Source organism: Strix aluco, chromosome 15, assembly GCF_031877795.1.
Source record: "Strix aluco isolate bStrAlu1 chromosome 15, bStrAlu1.hap1, whole genome shotgun sequence".
Classification (NCBI taxonomy): Eukaryota; Metazoa; Chordata; class Aves; order Strigiformes; family Strigidae; genus Strix; species Strix aluco.
Window position 1 is genome coordinate 4647062 of NC_133945.1, and position 19987 is coordinate 4667048.

General features: G+C 64.1%; 1 protein-coding gene across 2 annotated transcripts; it reads left to right on the forward strand.

Moving 5' to 3' along the window:
• The first annotated feature begins 5963 nt into the window (after window positions 1-5963).
• Window positions 5964-19987, forward strand: FBXL16 (F-box and leucine rich repeat protein 16). 2 transcript variants are annotated; one of them, XM_074841274.1, is made up of 6 exons: window positions 5966-6370; window positions 15172-15882; window positions 16721-17229; window positions 17573-17657; window positions 18081-18144; window positions 18513-19987. In XM_074841274.1, exons 2-6 carry the CDS (start codon window positions 15187-15189, stop codon window positions 18659-18661), a joined length of 1503 nt encoding a protein of 500 aa, XP_074697375.1. In that variant the 5' UTR covers window positions 5966-6370; window positions 15172-15186; the 3' UTR covers window positions 18662-19987. The 2 variants fall into 2 exon arrangements, with proteins under 2 accessions (XP_074697376.1, XP_074697375.1); XM_074841275.1 differs by lacking the exon at window positions 17573-17657 and having other exon boundaries at window positions 5964-6370.

Genomic DNA, 19987 nt, shown 5'->3' on the forward strand with positions numbered 1-19987 from the left:
CAGTCACCCCGGGCCATGCACACCCCAAACTATGCACACCCCAAACTACGCACACCCCAAACTACACACACCCCAAACTACGCACACCCCAGTCTACAGGCACCCCAGGCTATATATACCCCAACCTATGCACACCCTGGACTACAGTCACCCCAGTCTGTGCACACCCCAGGCTGTGTACACCCCAAGTTTACATACCCCAAGAGTTACACACACCCCAACCTCCATATAAACTCCAATCCCCCTGACAGCTCCCCCCTCCCCACAGGAGCATTTTCTTAACCAGGGGGAGCAGAGGCGCGTGGCGATGGGCCTGGCACGGGGGTCACGCACACCCGAACCCCCACTTCTCCCACTCCAAACCTCCCCCTTGGGGTTTTATTCCACACACACACACCCCCCCGCCTTCGGCTGCTATTGTGTCAGCACCACAAATCCCACAATTAATTAAGTTTCCATCCAGTGACAGCCCGCCAAAATGTTTGAAATAAACACCGAACAATTGGGATGGGATGATACAGGCCGGGAACAAAGTCCCCGGAGAGAGGGTGGAGCGGAATGGAAATGAGGGATTGTAAATTTGGATGGTGGAAAGAAAGAGGGGAAGGGGGAAAGGGGAGGGGGCCGGGGGGGGGCAGGCGGGGGAGAGGGGGATTCGCAGCCTTCTGGCCATGAAATGATGCTGAAAGAAGTCAAGCTGCTGGAATCCGTGGAAAATGAGGGGCCAGAGGGGCTGCGGGTTAAGGTGGAGCGGGTCGGGGTGGGGGTGTCAGGGTGTTGGGCTGTCAGGGTGTTGGGATGGGTGTTGGGCTGTCAGGGTGTTGGGGTGGGGGGCTCTGCACCCGCTGGCCCTCGTGCTGCAGCCACTGGCTGCTGTGCGGGGTTGCTGGGCTTGAGGACCTGGCTCACGGATGACCCCTGCATGGGGGGACGTGGTCCCGGAGCTGGATCCTGTGCCATCATTGGCAAGTGGGGCCAGCTGGGCTCAGAGGTTGGCGTGAGGTCCAGGCAGGGACCCCACAAACAGCCTCCACCCAGTCCCCAGAGGCGAGGTGGCACCAGAGGTGGGGTGGCACCGGTGCCATCAGGTGCTGGTGTTCCCTAACGCCACTGAGGCTGATCCCCTGCCCGGTGGGGTGCTCAGCACCCTTGGGGGACTTTCCCGCGGGGCACCCAGGGGTGCGGGGAGGTGGGGCATGGCTGTTTGCAGCCCGGAGCCACCGTCCCTGCGGGCGCATGGCGGTGAGCCTGCACTAAGCCCACCCCAGCACCCCGGGATGAATCTGCACCCTTGGGCCCTGCCACCGGGTGTTATGGGACAAACCTCAGCACCAGCTGGACAAACCCACCACAGCCAGCCCTGGCTTCCCTGCACATGGCCACTGGTCCAGGGGCACGCCTGCCTTCAGGGCACGGCCTTCAGCGGGGCCAGGAGCCCCTTCGGAGCAGCCATGGGGCTGACCTGGGACTGGGCAAAGCCCCCACCAGTTCGCTCACCCCTCTGGGCTGCCACTGCCCAACGCGCCGTGTCCCCCGGCTGCCAGCCGTGCCCGGGAGTTCTGGGCCGTGGCCGTGTCCCCTGACCGTGCCCAGCGTCCCCACCGTGTCCCCTGGCTGTGTCCCCCTTGTCCCCGGCTGCCGCAGGGAGAGTGGCCCCCCTCGGGCTGGGGGGCCGGCAGCCCCCCGGGGAGCTGCCCGAGCAGGGCCGCAGGGAAGCCGCCGGCTCCTGCCGCGGGTCCTGGGCTGCTCCGTGCTCCCGGCGGGGCCCTGGCCGCCCCCCGCCCCGCTCCGGCCAGCGGGGCCCCGGGATGCTCGGGCTCGCAGTGCCCTCTTGTGACCGCGGGCACGGCGACTGCTCGGCCCGCCGTCCCCTCCGGGCTGGGAACCGCCACCCCCCCACCCCCCCCGGGGCTGGGGGACCCCGGGGGGCTGCGGGGAGAGGGAGGCCACGTCCCGCAGCGGAGCAGAACATCCATTCCTCGAACGGGACCTCCAAAGGTCACCCCGCCCTGGGCAGGGACATCTCCCGCTGGGTCAGGCTGCCCCAGCCCCGGCCGGGCCTCCAGCGCTCCAGGGCTGGGGGGTCCCCAGCCCCCCCCGGGCAACCTGCTCCCGCCTCACCGCCCTCACTTCTGTCCAGTCGAAACCCACCCTCCTCCAGCTTCAAACTGTCTCTACGGGTCCTGCTGAAAAGCCTCTCTCCACCGTTCTTACAAGCCCCCTCCTATACCGACAGGTTCCAGGCTGAGCACCCCCACGTCTCCCAGCCTCTCTCCACAGGGGAGGTTCTTCCAGCCCCCTGACCATTCCCGTGGTCCCCTCTGGACCCGCTCTGACAGCTCCAGGTCTGCCTTGAGCTGGGGCCCCAGAGCTGGACGTCTGCTTGGGGGCAGATGGGTGTCTCATGCTGTGCTGTCACAGGTGGGGACCGAGGGGCCCTGGGTGTCCCAGACCCCTCTGCCACTCACGGGGCACCTCGGGGCTCCATGGCCGGAGGGACCCTGACTGCTCCCTTTGTGCTTTTTGATGATTCCCTCTCTCCCTGCCGGGTCACCCCAAGGTTCCTCCTTTCCTGGGTAGGGCCCCCCACCGAGCCCCCAGTGGGTCCCTGGGGCATCTGCGCTGCCTGAAAAGTGTCCCCGTGGCGTGGGTCTGGGCACCCTCCACCCTGCGCTGTGGGTGGGTGATGGCAAGGGCAGGGCTGCTCCGGGCTGGGCCATGCCCACAGGCAGAAACCCTCCTGGAAAGGCAAAAGGGGGACTCAATGGGGGCTGCGACCTTGGAGGGCTGCTCGGGGGCTGGGGGTCCTCAGCCTCTCTCCATCCTACTGCCCAGCCCCCTGTGGCTGCGTGGGGAGCTCTCCCACCCAGCCAAGCACTCGCAGGAGATGCGGCTGTGGTAAGCACCCACCTCATCTTTAAAAAATAGCTGAGGAGCCTCGCCTCAACTCCTGGCCCAGCCCTGGGGCTACACGATGATACCCCCACCCCTTCTTCATGGAACCCTGGTGCCAAAAAGGCTCCGTCCCCTCCTGGTGTCCCCGAGCATCCAGACCCACAGGGTGGTGCCCCCGAGAGCAGGCACAAGCCCTGGAGAGACTGGAGGAGCTCGGGGAGGCTGTCAGGAGGGGAACCACGGCTCAAGGAACCCCATGGCAAGGCAAGGGTCCTCATGGCAAGGTGGGGGTCCCCATTGCAAGGCAAGGGTCCTCAAGGGAAGGAGGGGTCCTCATGGCAAGGCAAGAATCCCCACGGCAAGGTGGGGGTCCCCATGGCAAGGTGGGGGTCCCCACTGTGAGGCAGGGGTCCCCATGGCAGGGCGAGGGTCCACATGGCAAGATGTGGGTCCCCACGGCAAGGTGGGGGTCCACACTAGTGGGAGAAGGACCCCATGGCAGAATGAGGCTCCCAGCAGCAGGATGAGGGTCCTCACAGCTGGGTGAGGGTCCCCACAGTGGGATGTGGGTCCCCACAGCAAGCTAACCGTCCCCACAGCACCATGATCATCCCCACAGAAGCCTGAGAGTCCCCATGGCTGGGCCCTGCCCTCGCCCACCCTCACCCACATGTGAGCTGGAGAAGGGAGAACCCTGGGGGGTGTCTGAGCCTCGAGGGGGGCCCAGAGGGTCCGAGTCCTATGGAAAGCACAGGGGGAGGAGCCCTGGGGGTGTCTGAGTCTCGGGGGGGGCGGGGGGCAGGGGGTCCAAGCCCTATGGAGGCTACGGCGGGGGTGAGCCCTGGGGAATGTCTGAGCCTCGGAGGTTGCTCAGGGAGTCTGAGCCCTATGGAGGGTACTGGGGGGGGGGCCCAGAGGGGCTGAGCCCTGCGTTCAGCACAAAGGCAGCTGAGCCCTGGGGGTCCCTGGGGGCTGTGCTGGGGTGGTGACCCCAGGCCGGCCAGGCCACCCCACTCCCCTTGGCAGCCCCCCACCGCTGCCGCCGCAGCAAGGCCCTGTGCGTGCATCCTGCGGGGCGGCGAATGGAGCTGCCTATTGATTCGCAGCCCGGGCTAAAAATAACTTTCAACTCTTCATCCCGAGCTGTGAAAAATCCCCCATTGCTAGGCGACGGGTTACCGGGAGACAGCCGGCGCTAGGCGACGGCGGTTGCCGCGGCGACGGCACCCGGCGCACTGCGGTCCAGCTTTGGCACCGGTGGTCCGGCTGGATGGGTGATGCTCAGCCCAGGGTCCCATCGCTGTGGGGACATGCTGGGTGTGTGGGGTGAGACCCTTCAGCATCCCCAGAGCGGTGGGGATGGGAGAGCAACAGAGGCCAATGGGATTCTGGCAGTTTGCATAAAGATGAGTTGTGGAGGAATGGTGTTGCTTGGCTCTCAGCTGCTGTCTTGGTCTGAGCGTGGGGACACTGGCCACCACCCTCCTGGCACCCAGGAGGGATGGTCCCTGTGGACTGGGGGGGCTCAGGGGGCCTGGCCTGGCATAGCACGGGCTGATGACCTGGGGTTTCCCATGGCTGTGGGGTGCACCAGTACACCTGGGCACCCCACATCGGGCACCCCAGGGTGTGGGTACCCTCCTAGGCTGCCGGCACGGGGGGTCCAGCCCAGCTGTGTCCCCTCCACTGGGGACATGTGCACAGAGATTCCCCCCACCCAGGGACCCCTCCAGCAGCTGTGACCATGTCCCCAGGACATGGGGCTGCCCCAGCTCGTCCCCTTTGGGACCCGGTGCTGGCAGGGGTTAGTGACAATGGGGCTGTGCCAGGACCAAGGGAACAACAGGGACCATCCGGGGCCCAACCGCTGCATTGGAACTGGGCTCACTCCTTGTCACCACCCCGGGGGTGTCCAGGGGTGCGATGACAGCAAGCGGTGCATGTCACCTAGAGTTGGACCACCACGCGCTGCTTCTGGGCTGCTGCTGGGTGGCAACTCCCCTGGGACACACCCATGGGGATGGGGCATCATGGGGGGACAGGGCATTGCTGGGGGGACAAGGGATCACAGGGGGAAGGACCCCCAGTTCCTCAGGCAATGGGGAAAAGACATGTCACCTGGATGAGGCCACTGACCTGCACATCCCTGTGGTCACCAGCCTCTCCTGCCCCTTTTCCTGCAGTTGTCACCTGCTGGGCAGGGTGGGATGAGAGTGTGAGTGTGAGTGCAAGTGTGAGTGTGTGTGTGTGTGTGTGTGTGCACAGTCTCCTCCCCCAACCCCCCTCCCGGCTGCCAGTGCGAAACCCGACCTGGCTTATAAATAATGGAGGCAGGAGCCCGGCGGTGGCTCCATCAGCCTCCCCAGGGCCCAGCCGAGCTGCTCCCGTTGCTCGCCCGGGGCTGTGCGAGGCACAGGCGGAGGGGATGAGGTTACGTGTGGCCCCTAACCAGTTCCCTCCAGTTTGGGGAATAGTGGTGAAGCTGGGCCCTGAACTGGGGGGTGCTGGGTGGGTGCTGAGCTGAAGGTGATGGGAAATAGGGGGGGCAGCAATGGGGCAGCCCCCAGCTGCAGGTCCCGCTGCCAGCCGTGGCCTGGGTGGGTGACCCTCCCCAGCACCTGGGTGCAGCACCCTTCCCTGGGTGCCCGCAGCTCCCCGGAGTGCTGGAGCTGGAGCTGACTGTCCCCGCTGTGCCCCGGGGGCTCTCAGCAGGGCCCGAGCCGGCTGCCGGGGCGGGAGGGGTCTGCACCGGGATCTCCAGCCTGGGTGGGGAGAGAGCCAGAGCAAGCATCCGTCTGTCCATCCATCCCTCCATCCCTCCACCCCTCCATCCCTCCATTTCTCCCTGCATCCCTCCACCCCTCCATCCCTCCCTCCATCCCTCCATTTCTCCCTCCATCCCTCCCTCCCTGCCTCCATCCCCCCCTCCATCCCCCCATCCTTCCACCCCTGCATTCACCCACCCACCCACCCCTCTCTCCCCCTGCCTGCACACCCAGCTGCCAGCCCAGCCCTGCCTGCACAGCCCCCCCCGCATCCCTCCCTCCGAGCCGTGTCCCGCACCCTCACCTCGCCTCTCCCGGTGCCGGTACCGGTGCCATCCCGCCACGATCCATTGTCGCTACCGGCGACCGTGTCTCTTTAACAGCCTCCGCTGCTGACACGCGTGTGCGTGTGTGCAAACGCGCGTGTGCGTGTGCGAGCAGCTCCCAGCTCCCCTGGCTGGCAGGAGGGACCCCCCTTCTCCATCCCCCCTCCCCGGATCCGGATCCGGCCCATTCCCCCCCCCCACTCCCCGCTTATTTTTCCTGTTGTTTAGCGGGGTTGGGGCGGGGGCCGGGCAGGATCCGGCCCCTTTTCCAACGGGGATTTTTTGGGGTTTTTTTCCCCGGTTTTCTTCCCGGTGTTTTTCTTCCTGCATCCAAGAGAGGACGGGCACAAGGCATGGCATGAGCTTCGGGAGACGGTGCTGGAGGTAAGAGCCGCTCGGGAAAACCCTTCACAACACAAAGCCGGTGCCGGTGCCGGTGTCGGTGTCGGTGCCGGTGCCGGTGCCACGGACACAGACACGGACACGGACACGGACACGGACACGGACACGGACATGGACACCGGCACCGGGACTGCAACCACCCCCCGCCGCATCCCGCATCATGGAGCCGCGTTATATAACGGCGGCGGAGCCGGCCCGGCCCCGGGGCTCCGGTCCGGTGGCGCCCCCCACTCCCCCGCCCGCCTCCCGGTAGCTCAACCGAGGATGGTGGTCGGTGTGAATCCCCCAGCGATGCTACTCCCCCCACCCAGGTTTGGGGACCAGGAAGATGCTGGGGGGGGGGGGGGGTAAGGTGGTGCCCCCCCCCGCCCAGCATGGCCGGGCATCACCGGATGGGTAACGGCAGGGAGGAGGGGGGGAATCGGGTGGGTACTGGGAGATGCGGGGATGCTTTGGGATGGGGGGTTTGGGGGACATCGCTATGGGGACAGGGTGATCGGGGTGTAGGGCTGCTGCTTGCCCCCCCACACCCCTTCTGCTGCCAGCCCCCAAACTGCCCCTTGTCCTCCCTGGTGGCACTATGGGACCATTGGCACCCCCAGTCCTGCACCCTAACACCCCGACACCCCAACTCCTCGGTGGGGCTTTCCTTGGATGCAGGGTGACACAGGCCGGGGGTGGGGACAGGAGCAGCCACCCCCCATCCCAGGGCCCAGGGGAAGGGGAAGACCCCGGCTGGATGGGGCTGAGGGGTCTGAGCCCTGCAGTGGGGTCCCACAGAGCCCAGCGTGGGGCCAGGGACCCCCCAGCAGCCTGGGAGGGGTGCGAGGGGCTGGGGGCAGGTTGTGTTGGTGGAGCAGGAGATGGGGACAGGCAGAGGGTCTGTGAGCGAGGCCAGCTGAGGCTGGGGGCCAGTGACCGAGTGGACAGGCTGAGCCCCATGGAAGGGCTGAGGCAGGCTGGGCACAGATGGGGGAAACTGAGGCACGGAGTTGTGGCAGCAACCAAGCAGAGACCCCCTTGACCTCGGTCGGGTTGGGGTCTGGGGGTGCCATGGGGCACCGGGCCAGGGTGGCTCTGACTCTCGGGCATCCGCCAGCACTGGTGGGACGTGGCGGTGCCCGGGCAGCAAAGGCCGGAGTGTGGTGGTCTCTGTGGCGGGGATGCTCCTGGCAGAGGTCCTGCTCCATCACCGCCTTCTGTCTGGGGTACAGGGGGTCTCAGGCCCCCTCCACAGCACCCAGGGGGTCTTGGCACGCAGCAGGGTGGGAGCAGCGGGCGCAGAGCGAGCGCCATGCTGTGCTGGCATCTCCCCTCCTCTGAAAGCTGGGTGCTGATTTCACTCCGGCTACCAGGAAGAGGGAGGGAGGTGGCTTTGGAGTGGGGAGGACTCACTCGAGCATCCATTTTTAATGAGCTAGATATCTATTTTTCCCCGAGCTGGCTTCCCCCACATCGATCCCTTTGCCATCCACCAGGCCTGTTCTCCTCCCTGTGCCAGCAGCTCCACGGTGGTGGGGAGCAGCAGGACCAACATCCCCAGTGCTGGGAACCTCCCACCTCCCCAGATCCTGCTCCTGGGGACAGAGGGACCCTTGCTTGGGCCAGGGGAGCATGTGGGAAGGCGGGACGGGGGAAAGGGTCCCCTTGTCGCCTCTGGCAGGGTCACCTCCGTGTTGACCATCCTGTGGGGATGCAGCCAAGCTCCAGCCAGGAGAAGGGCTGCTGGAGTGGGAGCACTTTGAGTTTGGGGGCTGGATCCTGCCTTCATGCTCTGCTGATTTAAGCTGTGCCTGGCTCAGACTTTGGCAGCTCCATGGCAAAACCACATCACCCTGCCCCTACCTCAGTTTCCCCATCTCCAAGCCATGGCCCATTGCTCCCATCAGCGCCTGTGCTGTCGGAGCTGTGCCTGAAGAGGGGAAAGGGGATTCAGGAGGCGAGTGGGTGCTGAGGCGTGGGAGGGAGCAGAATGGGGTGCGCGGGCGAGCGGGGCTCCTTTGGCAGCATCCCACTCCCACCCAACCTCTGCCCACCCACCACGGGGACTGGCCACGTTTGTCGGGTGCTCCAGGACTGGTGGTGCAGAGGAGGGGGCCAGGGCGGAAAGGGAGAGTGTTTGGGGAGGGGGCAAGTCAGCAGAAGCCATTTCTCCAGAGTTTCTCCCTGCTGGAGCTGTGACCCATGCCCAGCTCCTGGCCAGGGGAAGCGGGCAGCCGGGGGGGGCTGCCCTGGGAGCAGAATCACGCCAGTGCCTTTGCTTCCAGGGTGCATCAAATGGCTTTTTGGAGCCCGTGGTGACATTTAGCACCCCCAGCTCCCTGCAGCAAGGAGTCTCATGGATGAATTCTGCTTGCCTGGCCCGGCATCCCATGAGCCTGGCACTGATGGCCCCCGTGCTGGGCAGGCGTTCACCCACCTCGCCCCAACCCCGGCTCCCAGCCAGGCCCTCAAGCCTGGGGCAAAGGGGCATCGCTTCTTGTGTGGCTGTTGCCATGTCTGGAGGGATGAAGGGATTTGAAGAAGTGGCTCAAGACCCAGCAGTACCCGAGGAGCACATCAGTGTTCTCAGGACAGGGGGCTTGGGGGCAGCTGTGGGCCGTGGTCTTCTGGCTCTCCACCTGGGGTCTTGCATTTTTGTTCACCTCATCTGGGCCCAAGAGGGGCAAAGAGAAGGGCTGTAACATGCTGGGTGCTGTCGGTTGGGCTCTGGCTGGGCTTGCAGCAAGGGGAGGCCAGGTCAGGCAGGAGTTTGTGTAAGAGGATCTGTTCCCTCTTCCCCTTGCCTTGGTCAGTGGGGAGCAGGATGGAGCTTGGCTGAAGCATGAGCATCCTCCCATGGCAGTGAGGGCTGGGACCTCTGGAGGAGGCTGGAGGAGATAGGTCCAGGGCAGCATACTGAGGTGTAGCTTTGCCCTGGCCTGTGCATCCCGTGTTCTTCTTGGGTGGGGTGTCCCTCCAGGGGACATGGGGCTGCCTGGGATAGGGAGGGAGGTCAGGGTGTGATGTCTTTGGGAGATTTGGGTCTTAGCAGAGAAGACAAATACGACTGCAGGAAAGGCTTGAGGCAGCCAGAGGGGACTCTGCTGCCTGTTGTGAGGAAGTTTTGCCTGGCCAAGCCTGGGGGGGCTGGAGCTCTGCCTCCTCCCTGTAACTCCCCCATGCTGTGGGCTCCAGGGGACAGGAGCTGCACCTCCCAGTGCTCCTGGACTTGTGCTGTTCTCTCAGCTAAGCAGAAAGTGGTGGGGACCAGAGCAGATCTTGGCTTTGGCACCTCAGCCAGCATTCCCCTGGCTCCCTGGGCATGAGGCTGACCCTGCAGAGCCCAGCCCCAGGTCTTGCCATTTGGAAAGGCTGTGGGACCTGGGGGAGAGCGGTGCTAGGGAGTCCCTGATGTGTCAGCTCTGCTGCCTGGCCATGAGCTGCCTGACACCCAGTGACAGATTCACCAGTCAGCCCAGCACTGAGTGGTATCTGGCAAGAGTGGGACTCAAACCAGTTGCTTTCCCAGCCCCTCCAGAGCCTCTTTGTCCACTGCAAGGTGGGACAAGCTCTTTGGCATCATTGGGAGCCAACAAGGGAGCAGGAAATCTGCTCTCAGCCCTCTGGTCTCCCAAGGAGCTCTCAGGGTAATCTCAGGAAGAAGTTTCCTGGCTCCCATCACACAAATGGCAGGTCTCTGGGGCCAGGTGGAGTGGTGAGGCTTCCCCACCATGAATTCCTGGCTTGTGCAGCAGGGGAATAGGTGGCACTGAGTTGGGAGCTGTGCTCTGAGTCTTCTCTCCCAGCTGACTTGTATGAGTGCCGAGCCTGGGAGCGCAGATCTGTCTGTGCACACACGCACGCACGCACATGTACAGCTTCTCCCTACCCAAACACACCCGCTGACCCTCCATTTCCAGAGGAGCTGGTGGCTCCTCCAGGGCTTTCTGTGACCCCCCTGCATTGCCAGGGTGATCCAAGCCCTCTGAGGGGACCCGGTCTCCGAGGCCGGCAGTCATACACCCCTCTGACTGCTCACGGCACAGGCACTGGTCTGACATGATGGGATCAGAGCAGGAGGCAGCTCGCACACCACTGAGCACTGCCAGGGAAGGCAATCTGTACAGGGGGACATCTTTATTACTACCATGTTCTTCAGTCAGCAGGTTCAGCCCCCCCAAAGCAAGACCATTGCTGCTGGCTGGGGATGTCGCGTAGAGCTGAGGGATGCCCGGGGAGCCGTTACCCTCAGGAGTGCTGGACAAAAGCCTTGCTTGTGTGCTCTGCCACAGCACTATGTCTCGGGTGTGTTTTCTCCGCCTGTAGAGCAACTTGATTTGCTGCATTAGTAAAAATAGATGGGCTAATGAATTCAGCTGATGCAACCCTCTGTGTGTGTGCGCGTGCATGCGCTTATCTCTGTTTGTGTGTGTACGTGTGCGCGTATATGTGCAGCTGAACACCGAGGCTCATGTGAGGTGAATCCGCCAGCTCCATGGGGCGCTGACGGCGTGGTTGTGTGTGTGCCCATGTGTGTCTGTGTGTGCATATATATAAATATGTGTGTGTGTGTGTGTGTGTGTGTGCAGGAAGCCGTGAGAGATGGCTGCTTGCTGCCGAGCAGCTCTGTCACTGAAGCAGTGGCTCTACAGAAATAATTTTGCAGCAGCCTTGGATTCCGGCAGGGCAATACCGGGGCTTCCGGCAGGCCGGAGGGGGACGGCGGGGACCTAGGGGGGCGATAGCGGCCCCTCGCAGGGGGCTGTTGAGGGGGGTCCCGGAGGGGCACGTTAGCGGGGTGCCCTGGTGGGGTGAGGCGGCGGCGGGGGCCGCGCCGCTGTCCGCGGTGCTGAGCGGGGCCGCTGTCCGCGGTGCTGAACGGGGCCGCTGTCCGCGGTGCTGAACGGGCCTCCCCGCCCCTCAGGACCGGCGGCCCGGGGGCTCCCACGCCCGGCCTGTCCGGGGGCTCCAGTGGCCCTCCGAGCCCCGCTGATCCAGAGTGCTCGGGGAGCTCCAAGCCCGGCATGTCCAGAGCTCGCCCGCCAGCCCGGCTGCAGCGGGATGATTGTCGGATCCCGCAGGTCTCATCTGCCACAGCTGGGGGGGTCTCCCAGCGAACACCCACGCAGGGGTGGCACTAACAGGGTGACTGATGATCCTGCCCGTCTCTTGAGGCCCTCATCCCTCTTCGCTACCACATGGAGATTGTAAACTCTTCAATGGCTTGGAGAAGCTCTGTCTTCCTGGCAGCTTTCGTCCTATTCTTCCCAGCATCTTCATCATCTGTGTAATGTTTGTAGTGACAGGCTCTTAGACCCCCTTCTTTCTTCTCTCTTCCTGCGTCAAATCCACCCCCCCACCACTGCATCATCGCTCATTGTGGATGACAAAACCCTCATGAATGGAGTGACTTCTCTGGCAATGACGTTTCCTGTGAAACGTGCACCCTGGAGTGAATTCAGGAGACTAAAAGACTTTGCCCTTTGCTTTTGTCAGGTTTCCTCCCACTGTGGATTTGGGAGATGGCACTCCACTGCTGGCAGACACTTCCCCCGTGAGCTGTGGCCTGTGAGAGTAGAGGGGGGTTGCTATGGGGGGGCTGTGAAGCTGGGCCCTTCCTGTGGGATCCCAGAGCAAGGATGGTTATACCAAGTACTGAACTCTCCTTCTGATGATGTGCTTGGTCCAGTCATGCAAACCGCAATGTGAGATGATGGAGAGAGGAGGAAAGGCCAAATCTCTGCTCTCCTGCTGCTCTGGGGTAACCAAAAAGCATATGGAGGTGCTCGTGGAACTGCTGGAACATCATAGAGGCTCTGTACTGGCACCTCCAAGGCAGATGGCTTCGTATCTCTATCCCTCTGCTGTCTCAGTGGGTCAGAAGGAGGGCCTGGGGCAGGCCAGGGTGTGCGCTGGGCGTCCCAGCATGCAGCAGCTCTGATCCCTGTGGGATGGAGTACTTGCACATCGTACATTGGAGCGATGTGGCCTGAGCTCCGGGGCACAGGAACCTGGGGGGCTGCTGGGCTGCAGACAGGGAGGGCAGATCCCAGCGCTGCCCCATGGTGCCAGAGACAGAGGAGAGAGAGGCTATCAGACCCACTCCCCTCCCCAGTCTGTGCCCCCAGATCACCTTCTCCAGGCTGGGGTCCTCCTGTCAAGCACTGTCCTGCTCCTTTTGGGGTGGTAGGAACCCCCAAATCCTTGCCTGCCCATTTCCCCGGAGAGATGTGGCTGTGTACAGCCAGCCTGCCTGCCTGGCCTCCTGCCGCCACTGCCTGGAGCTTGCCTGTGCCCAGAAGACCTGAATCTCTGTCCGTCTTTCTATTTGATGTGACTTCCCAGCTCATTCACAGTTTGGAATTTCTGTGAGCCAGACAGGCAGCCTCAGCGCCCGGGGCAGGGGGACCTGGCTCAGCTTTCCAAGACAGGACTGGGAAAACTGCTGAGTCCACTCAGCCCCTCCCTGAGACCAACCTCGGGGACCAGCCTCGGTCTGTGCTGGTTGTAACCGTTGCCAACACCTCCCGCTGGCTGCATTTCAGTCCGGCTACTTGTCAGCATCTGCCTCCTCCTGTGACTGTCCCCTTGGGCTCCCGAGGCCCCAGGCTGCCCCTCTGCCACCACCTGCCCTCTCCCTGGGGGCAACCAGCATGCTGAAAGGGTCTGGCTGTGGGCTCCGTGCCGGAGTGACAGTCTTTCTGTGCCGCCTGGTAATTATCTGTTTGGATTTGTGCTGTATGGCTGTGTTAGACACCCTGGTGCATGTTCTGTTTGCTTCCCTAATTGCTGCCGAGCACCAAGCCACTGGTTTTAAGTTTCTTCCTTCTTTCCCCTCCTTTTCTGCTTTCAAGTGAGTTTAACACATGTCCAAGCATCAGAGGCCCAGCTCCTCTGTCGGGCAGCTTGAGCGGAGGCAGCAGAGGCTGTATCCGAGTGGGGAGTGGCGCCAGACTGTCTGCACAGGGCCCGGCTTGTCCCCAGAGGCTGGGCTCTCGCCATGCCGTTGCCACCGGGCCAGGCTGGCTGCAGGCACCTCCGCACCGCTGCCGCTTGCACCGCGGGAGAGGCTTCAGCAGCCCCTTCCCGCGGCCCCGCTGTGCTGGGGACAGTGTCCCCTGGAGCCGCCGCACGCCATGCATCCTGTGGGGTTTGCTGGCTGTGCTGCGGCAGCTGCCTGCACTCCTGGGCTCTTCCACAGCACTTTTCAGATGGCTGCTCTCCTCCTTGGCCAATCCAGGAGGGCTGGGTGAGGCCCAGGGAAACTGTGAGGGTGAAAGTGATGGGCTGGAGGGCAGCGGGGAATCTAGGCTGCACCCCACTTGTCAGTCATCCCCCCCCAAGCTGCATGAAGCATCCTCAGAGCCCGTGGACTTGGGCCATGAGCATCACCAGCCAGGATGTTGCCCCTCCATCAGGGCCTGGCCATCTCTGTCCCAAATCAGGAGCTAAAATATTGGCCTCGCTCTTATCTTGGGTCTGGGGGGTGATGGAGAAAATCCTCAGGTCCCATCAGCCACCACCAGATGGATGTGCCAGCCATCCCTTGGGGCTTGGGGACCATGTCCTTGTCCCCAGGTTCCTGGGCTGGAAGTTACTTTCCTGGGCTCCAGCTCCTCACTGTGTCCCAGGGGTTGCCAGGAGCCCAGCACCCTCCAGTCTCAGACCCCGCTCATGTCAGGGTTTGACATGGCACCATCAAACAGGGTGCAGGCAGGACAGGCAGCACACAGCAGGGCCCCACGCCAGGCACCGGCTGGGGCAGGAGGCGGGGGGGCTGAGCCCCCATCAATTATTCACCTCCGTATTTATAGAGGGAAATGTGTTGAATAATGGATGGCGGGGTGCATCGGGGCCGTTAGAAAGCCGGCCTTGCTGCCGCTGAAATATTTATTGGCCTGGTTTGCTGGGGTGCCGCCCGGCTGCCGCAAGCTCAGCAAGGCTCGGCGAGGCTCCTGGCTGGCATGGGCTCACCGCCGAGCACCCGGCTGGCACGGCGAGCGCGGGCAGCTCTGCTCTGCTGCCGCTGCCTCCTGCCCCCTCCACAAAAAAGATGAGAGGGTGGGACACCTCTCCCGTGAGGACAGGCTGAGAGAGTTGGGGGTGTTCAGCTGGAGAAGAGAAGGCTCCGGGGAGACCTTAGAGCAGCCTCCTAGTACTAAAGGGGCTACAGGAAAGGGGGGAGGGACTCTTGATCAGGGGGTGTAGGGATAGGACAAGGGCTAACAGTTTTAAACTAAAAGAGGGGAGATTCAGACTAGATAATATAAGTAAGACATTTTTTACAGTGAGGGTGATGAAACACTGGCAGAGGTTGCCCAGAGAGGTGGTAGATGCCCCGTCCCTGGAAGCATTCAAAGTGGGGTTGGACGGGGCTCTAAGCAGCCTGATCCAGTTGAAGATGTCCCTGCCCATTGCAGGGGGGTGGGACTAGACGACCCTTAAAGGTCCCCTCCAACCCAAACCATTCTGTGATTCTATGATCCTGCTCCATCTCCCCTTGGTGCCTGGATCCCAGGCTCAGAGAGGGATGTGAATGTCCGGGGAAAAATTCCCATCTCTCCCCCATCACGGGGGATGCCAGAGCCATGCAGCCCCTCAGAGGACCCCCCCGCTCTGTGCCCCAGGCATGTCCCCTCTGCGGCTGTGCCCAGCTCCCCCATGCCACCCTGCTCCTTGCACAGGGACCCCCAGGGTCTCCCTCCCCACTGGTGCCACGACCCCCCCAAGCCCTGCCTGCTCTCTCTACCCACTCTCCCTGCCAGACCGGCAGCCCCTCAGCCCACATCCCTGTGTTGCAGAGAGACCTGTGGAAGATGTCGAACCCGAGAAACGGCGACACCAAGCCCCCATGTTTGCCCCGCAATGGACTGGTGAAGATCCCCACGCAACCCAACGGCCTCGGCTCCGCCAGCATCACCAAAGGCACCCCCGCCGTGAAAAACCGCCTGTGCCAGCCTTCCTCCGTGCCTGCCATCCTCAGCCCGGCCTTAGCCCACCGCAGTGACCTGCCCATCCCCAGCCTGGCCTCCCCGCTCTCCTTGGCCGCTCTGGCCGGCGTCTCCTCCCCTCCCGGTGCTTCCTTGGTGGGACTGAACACGAGCGAAGGCTCGGAGCAGCCCTCGCCGGAGCGGCTGCCTGGCTCGCCCTCGGAAAGGCAGCTGGCGGTGGACGAGAAGATCCTCAACCGTTTGTTCTGGTACTTTTCGGCGTGCGAGAAGTGCGTGCTGGCGCAGGTGTGCAAGGCGTGGCGGCGGGTGCTCTACCAACCCAAGTTCTGGGTGGGCTTGACACCCGTCCTGCACACCAAAGAGCTCTACAACGTCCTGCCTGGCGGCGAGAAGGAGTTCGTCAGCCTGCAGGGCTTCGCAGTCCGTGGCTTCGAGGGCTTCTGCCTCGTGGGCGTCTCCGACCTGGACATTTGTGAGTTCATTGACAGCTACCCCCTCTCCAAGAAGGGGGTCAAGTCCATGAGCCTTAAGAGGTCAACCATCACGGATGCAGGGTTGGAGGTAGGTGACCCCAGCAAGGTGACCGGGGTGGCTGAGATGTGGCATTGGCAAGTCCTTCCTGGTGGCCCCCAGGACACACACACAGGCAGAGCTTTCACCAGCCACAGGCAAGGGGCAGGCAGGTGACATGGCTGTCCCACGGGTGCAGGCAGCATCTGGAGCCCCTGCCTGTAGTCTGGGCAATGGGATGGGCTGCAGCCTGTGCTGCCCTTCCAGGCGGGGGGTGGGGATGCTATTGGGGGTGGGGGGTCATCCCTGCTGCCTCGGGATGCTGCCTGCAGGTGCTGCCAGGAAGGCAAAGCCAGGTGAGGTGGCCATGCCACTGGATGGTGGATGTGGCAGTGGGCTTAGGGGACAGGGACATCCCCACTTGGCTGGCTGCTTGCTGGGGGCACCCGGGCAGGGGACTGTGGGTCAGATGGACATGGGGCAACTCATGGTCCTGCATGGTGCCAGGCCAGGTCCCCAGCAAGGTCCCCTGCCCCACGCCATGGCCAAACACAGCACCAGCTGCTCCATGGTCACATTCTGCCCCAGCAGTGCCCAGGCTGGGAGTGGGCATTAATCCTGCCCCCCACCAACAGCACCGAGTACAGGGCGGGGGCTGTGGCCAGGTGTCCCTGCCTGTCCCCTGCTGTCCCCTGTGGATGCTGGCATGTCCTAGAGTGGGATGCTGCTCCCAATGCTGCAGGGGGCCTGGGGAGAAGGCTGGACCCACGCAGGGCTGGGGGCAGTGGGAAGAGCCCCAGGGAGCTCAGAGGGAGCTGGGGCAAGGGCACAGGGCAGTGCAGGGTGGGTGGTGGTGCCCACCAAGCCCTGACCCCCTGCCCCTCGGCAGGTGATGCTGGAGCAGATGCAGGGCGTGGTGCGGCTGGAGCTGTCGGGCTGCAACGACTTCACGGAGGCCGGGCTGTGGTCCAGCCTCAACGCCCGCATCACGGCGCTGAGCGTCAGTGACTGCATCAACGTGGCCGACGACGCCATCGCCGCCATCTCGCAGCTCCTGCCCAACCTCACCGAGCTCAACCTGCAAGCCTACCACGTGACGGACACGGCACTCGCCTACTTCACCGCTAAGCAAGGCTACACCACCCACACCCTCCGCCTCAACTCCTGCTGGGAGATCACCAACCATGGCGTGGTCAACATGGTCCACAGCCTGCCCAACCTGAGCGTCCTCAGCCTCTCGGGCTGCTCCAAGGTGACGGATGACGGCGTGGAGCTGGTGGCAGAGAACCTGCGGAAGCTGCGCAGCCTCGACCTCTCCTGGTGCCCTCGCATCACCGACATGGCCCTGGAGTACATTGCCTGCGACCTGCACAAGCTGGAGGAGCTGGTGCTCGACAGGTACGGGGCCGTGTTGAGCCACGCGGAGCCGTGCTATGCCATGCTGAGCCATACCGAGCTGTGCCGGGGCATGCCATGCCGTGGCATACCATGTGCTGTGATATGGGTGCTGTGCCATGCTGAGCCATACCATGCCATGCCATGCCGTGCCATGCTGAGCCATGCCATATCATGCCATGCCGAGCTGTGCTGTGCCATGTCACACCGTGCTGAGCCATGCCACCCCATGCTGAGCCATGCCATGCCGTGCTGGAGGCAGAGGGTGCAGCATGGGGGCTACAGTCTGGGGAGACCCATGGGTGCCCCGCTCCTGGCTGGCCCTGACACCCCGTGTCCCTGGTAGGTGCGTGCGGATCACCGACACCGGCCTCAGCTACCTGTCCACCATGTCATCCCTGCGGAGCCTCTACCTGCGCTGGTGCTGCCAGGTAGGTGGGGGAACACGGCCGTGCCCATCCCGGCTGGCACAGCGGGGAGGGCAGAGAGGCTGGCACGTCCCTGGGGACAGGCCTCAGGCTCAGGGTGGGCACCCCGGCCTGGCTGGATCCCCCACAACTTAGTGCTGGGAAGCGGGAGGAGGCTGAGGACCTCAGCAGGACTCAGCCCTGTCACCCTGCCCCTGCACCAGCACCCTGCCCCTGCACCAGCACCCTGCCTGGGCACCCTGCCCCTGCCCCCTGCCCCAGCACCCTGCTCCAGCATCCCGCACCCTGCTCAGGCTCCGTGCCCCAGCACCCTGCCCCCCAGGCACCCTGCCCCAGCGATGCTGAGCCCCCTGTGCCGCAGTGGCCAGCTCCCGCAGAGCACCCCCCTTGTCCCCCCTCCCACTCTCATTCCATTTTCTTTTCCAGGTGCAGGATTTTGGCCTGAAGCACCTCCTGAGCATGGGCAGCCTGCGCCTCCTTTCACTGGCTGGTGAGACCCCCCCCCCTCGCTCCCCCAGAATGGGGTGGCTGGGTCCTCACGGGGCTGGGGAGAGACTGGGTGTGGGGACAGGGACAGCCCTGGGGACAGTCAGCATCCCCCTCCCCAGCATGGCACAGCCCCCCCATCCCCCTGAACTGCCTGGGGAGCCCACACCCAGCCCAGCTCCCGGGGGGTGGGTCCACAGGCTGAGCTCCTGGGGTGCTGGGGTTTTTGGGGTGCTGCTTTTTAGGGTGTTCGTGTTTTGGGGTGCTGGGTCTTGGGGTGCTGGTGATTTTGGGGGGGATGCTGGTGTTTTGGGGTGCTGTTTTGGAGGGTGCTGGTGTTTTGGGGTGACGGTGCACCCTGTCCACTTGCAGGCTGCCCCTTGCTGACCACCACAGGGCTGTCGGGGCTGGTGCAGCTGCAGGAGCTGGAGGAGCTGGAGCTCACCAACTGCCCCGGGGCCACCCCAGAGCTCTTCAAGTACTTCTCCCAGCACCTGCCGTGCTGCATGGTGATTGAGTAGCGCCGGATCCGGCCGCCCGCTCCCGCGCCCACCCCGCCGCCACCCCGTCTGACATCGCCCACCCCATTTCTTTCCGTCTGCTGGGGGGACGTGAAAGACACCATCGATTACAACTGACCCCAGACACTCCCCACACCGATGCCCCCGAGGGACGTGGGGCTCTGGGGGGAGATGGGGGACGGCGTCGCCCCTTGCCAGAGCCCTCCTGGGTACCCTGTAAATTCCCTCCCACGCTGCCACCATTGCCCGTCCTCCTCCCGGTGTCCCGCCAACTCCTTCCAGACGGATGAACGGACATCATGGAAACCCAAAGTGGGAAGGCAACGGCGGCATGACCCCCCCCAGCCGCATCCTGCCCCCACCCCGGTGCCAAGATGGCACGTAGCCCTGCCACCAAGGGTGCTCCTGGGGACCAAAGGATGCTCCTGAGGACCCAAGGATGCTCCCAGGGATGGGCAGGAGGAGGATGCTTATTTTTGGCACCCGTGGGTGGTGGCAGAGGCTGGATGGGTCCCCTCGCACCCCCGGAGCGGGTAACTGAGCCACCCCCCCATGCTGCGTGTCCCCCCACAAGCCCCGGCCCTGCCCTTTGGGTGCCCGGCGCTTTACCCTGGTGAATAGGATGTTTTTCTCCACCCGCCCGCCCGCCACCCTCGCATGCTCGCTTGCTTCAGTCTCGTGGTACGGCAGGCTCCGGGGTACCCGGGGGGGACGGTGACAAGTGACAGCCCCCACTTGGCCCCTCCATACGGCTTCGCCCTGGCCAGATCCTGCCCTGGGAGCTGGCCTCTCCCGGCAAGCATCTCCCCTCACCCTGGGGACCCCACTGCACCCCGGTTTATGTGGGGTTGATGGGGTGACACTGCTCCCCTCGGGATGCCAACACCAAGGAGTGACCCATCCGGCTGGGATGGGACATCCCAGGGGACCAGGGCCAGGTCTGAGCTGCCGCAGGGACACCGGCGACACAGAGTGAAGGCGGGAGGTGGCACCTAGGACACGCTGCCACCACTGCTGCTCTTCCAGCTGGAAAGCCATCGCCCCAACGCCAGCAGCAAGAGGGGGGCCGGGGGGACCCCTGGGCTGAGCCGAGCCGGGGCCAAGCCAGGCACGGGGCTGGGGTGCCCGCGGGAACCCGGCGCAGGAGGGGGCTTGGTGGCCGTCCCCGGGGCATCGCCCGCTGCCACACCAGCTGCCCGCACGGCCCCGGGTGGAGCGTGGGCACGGACACGGACATGGACATGGGCACGGGCACGGACATGGACACGGACACGCTTTCGGTTTGTTTTGCCTTTGTACCGGCCGGGAAGGAACTGCTGCACCACC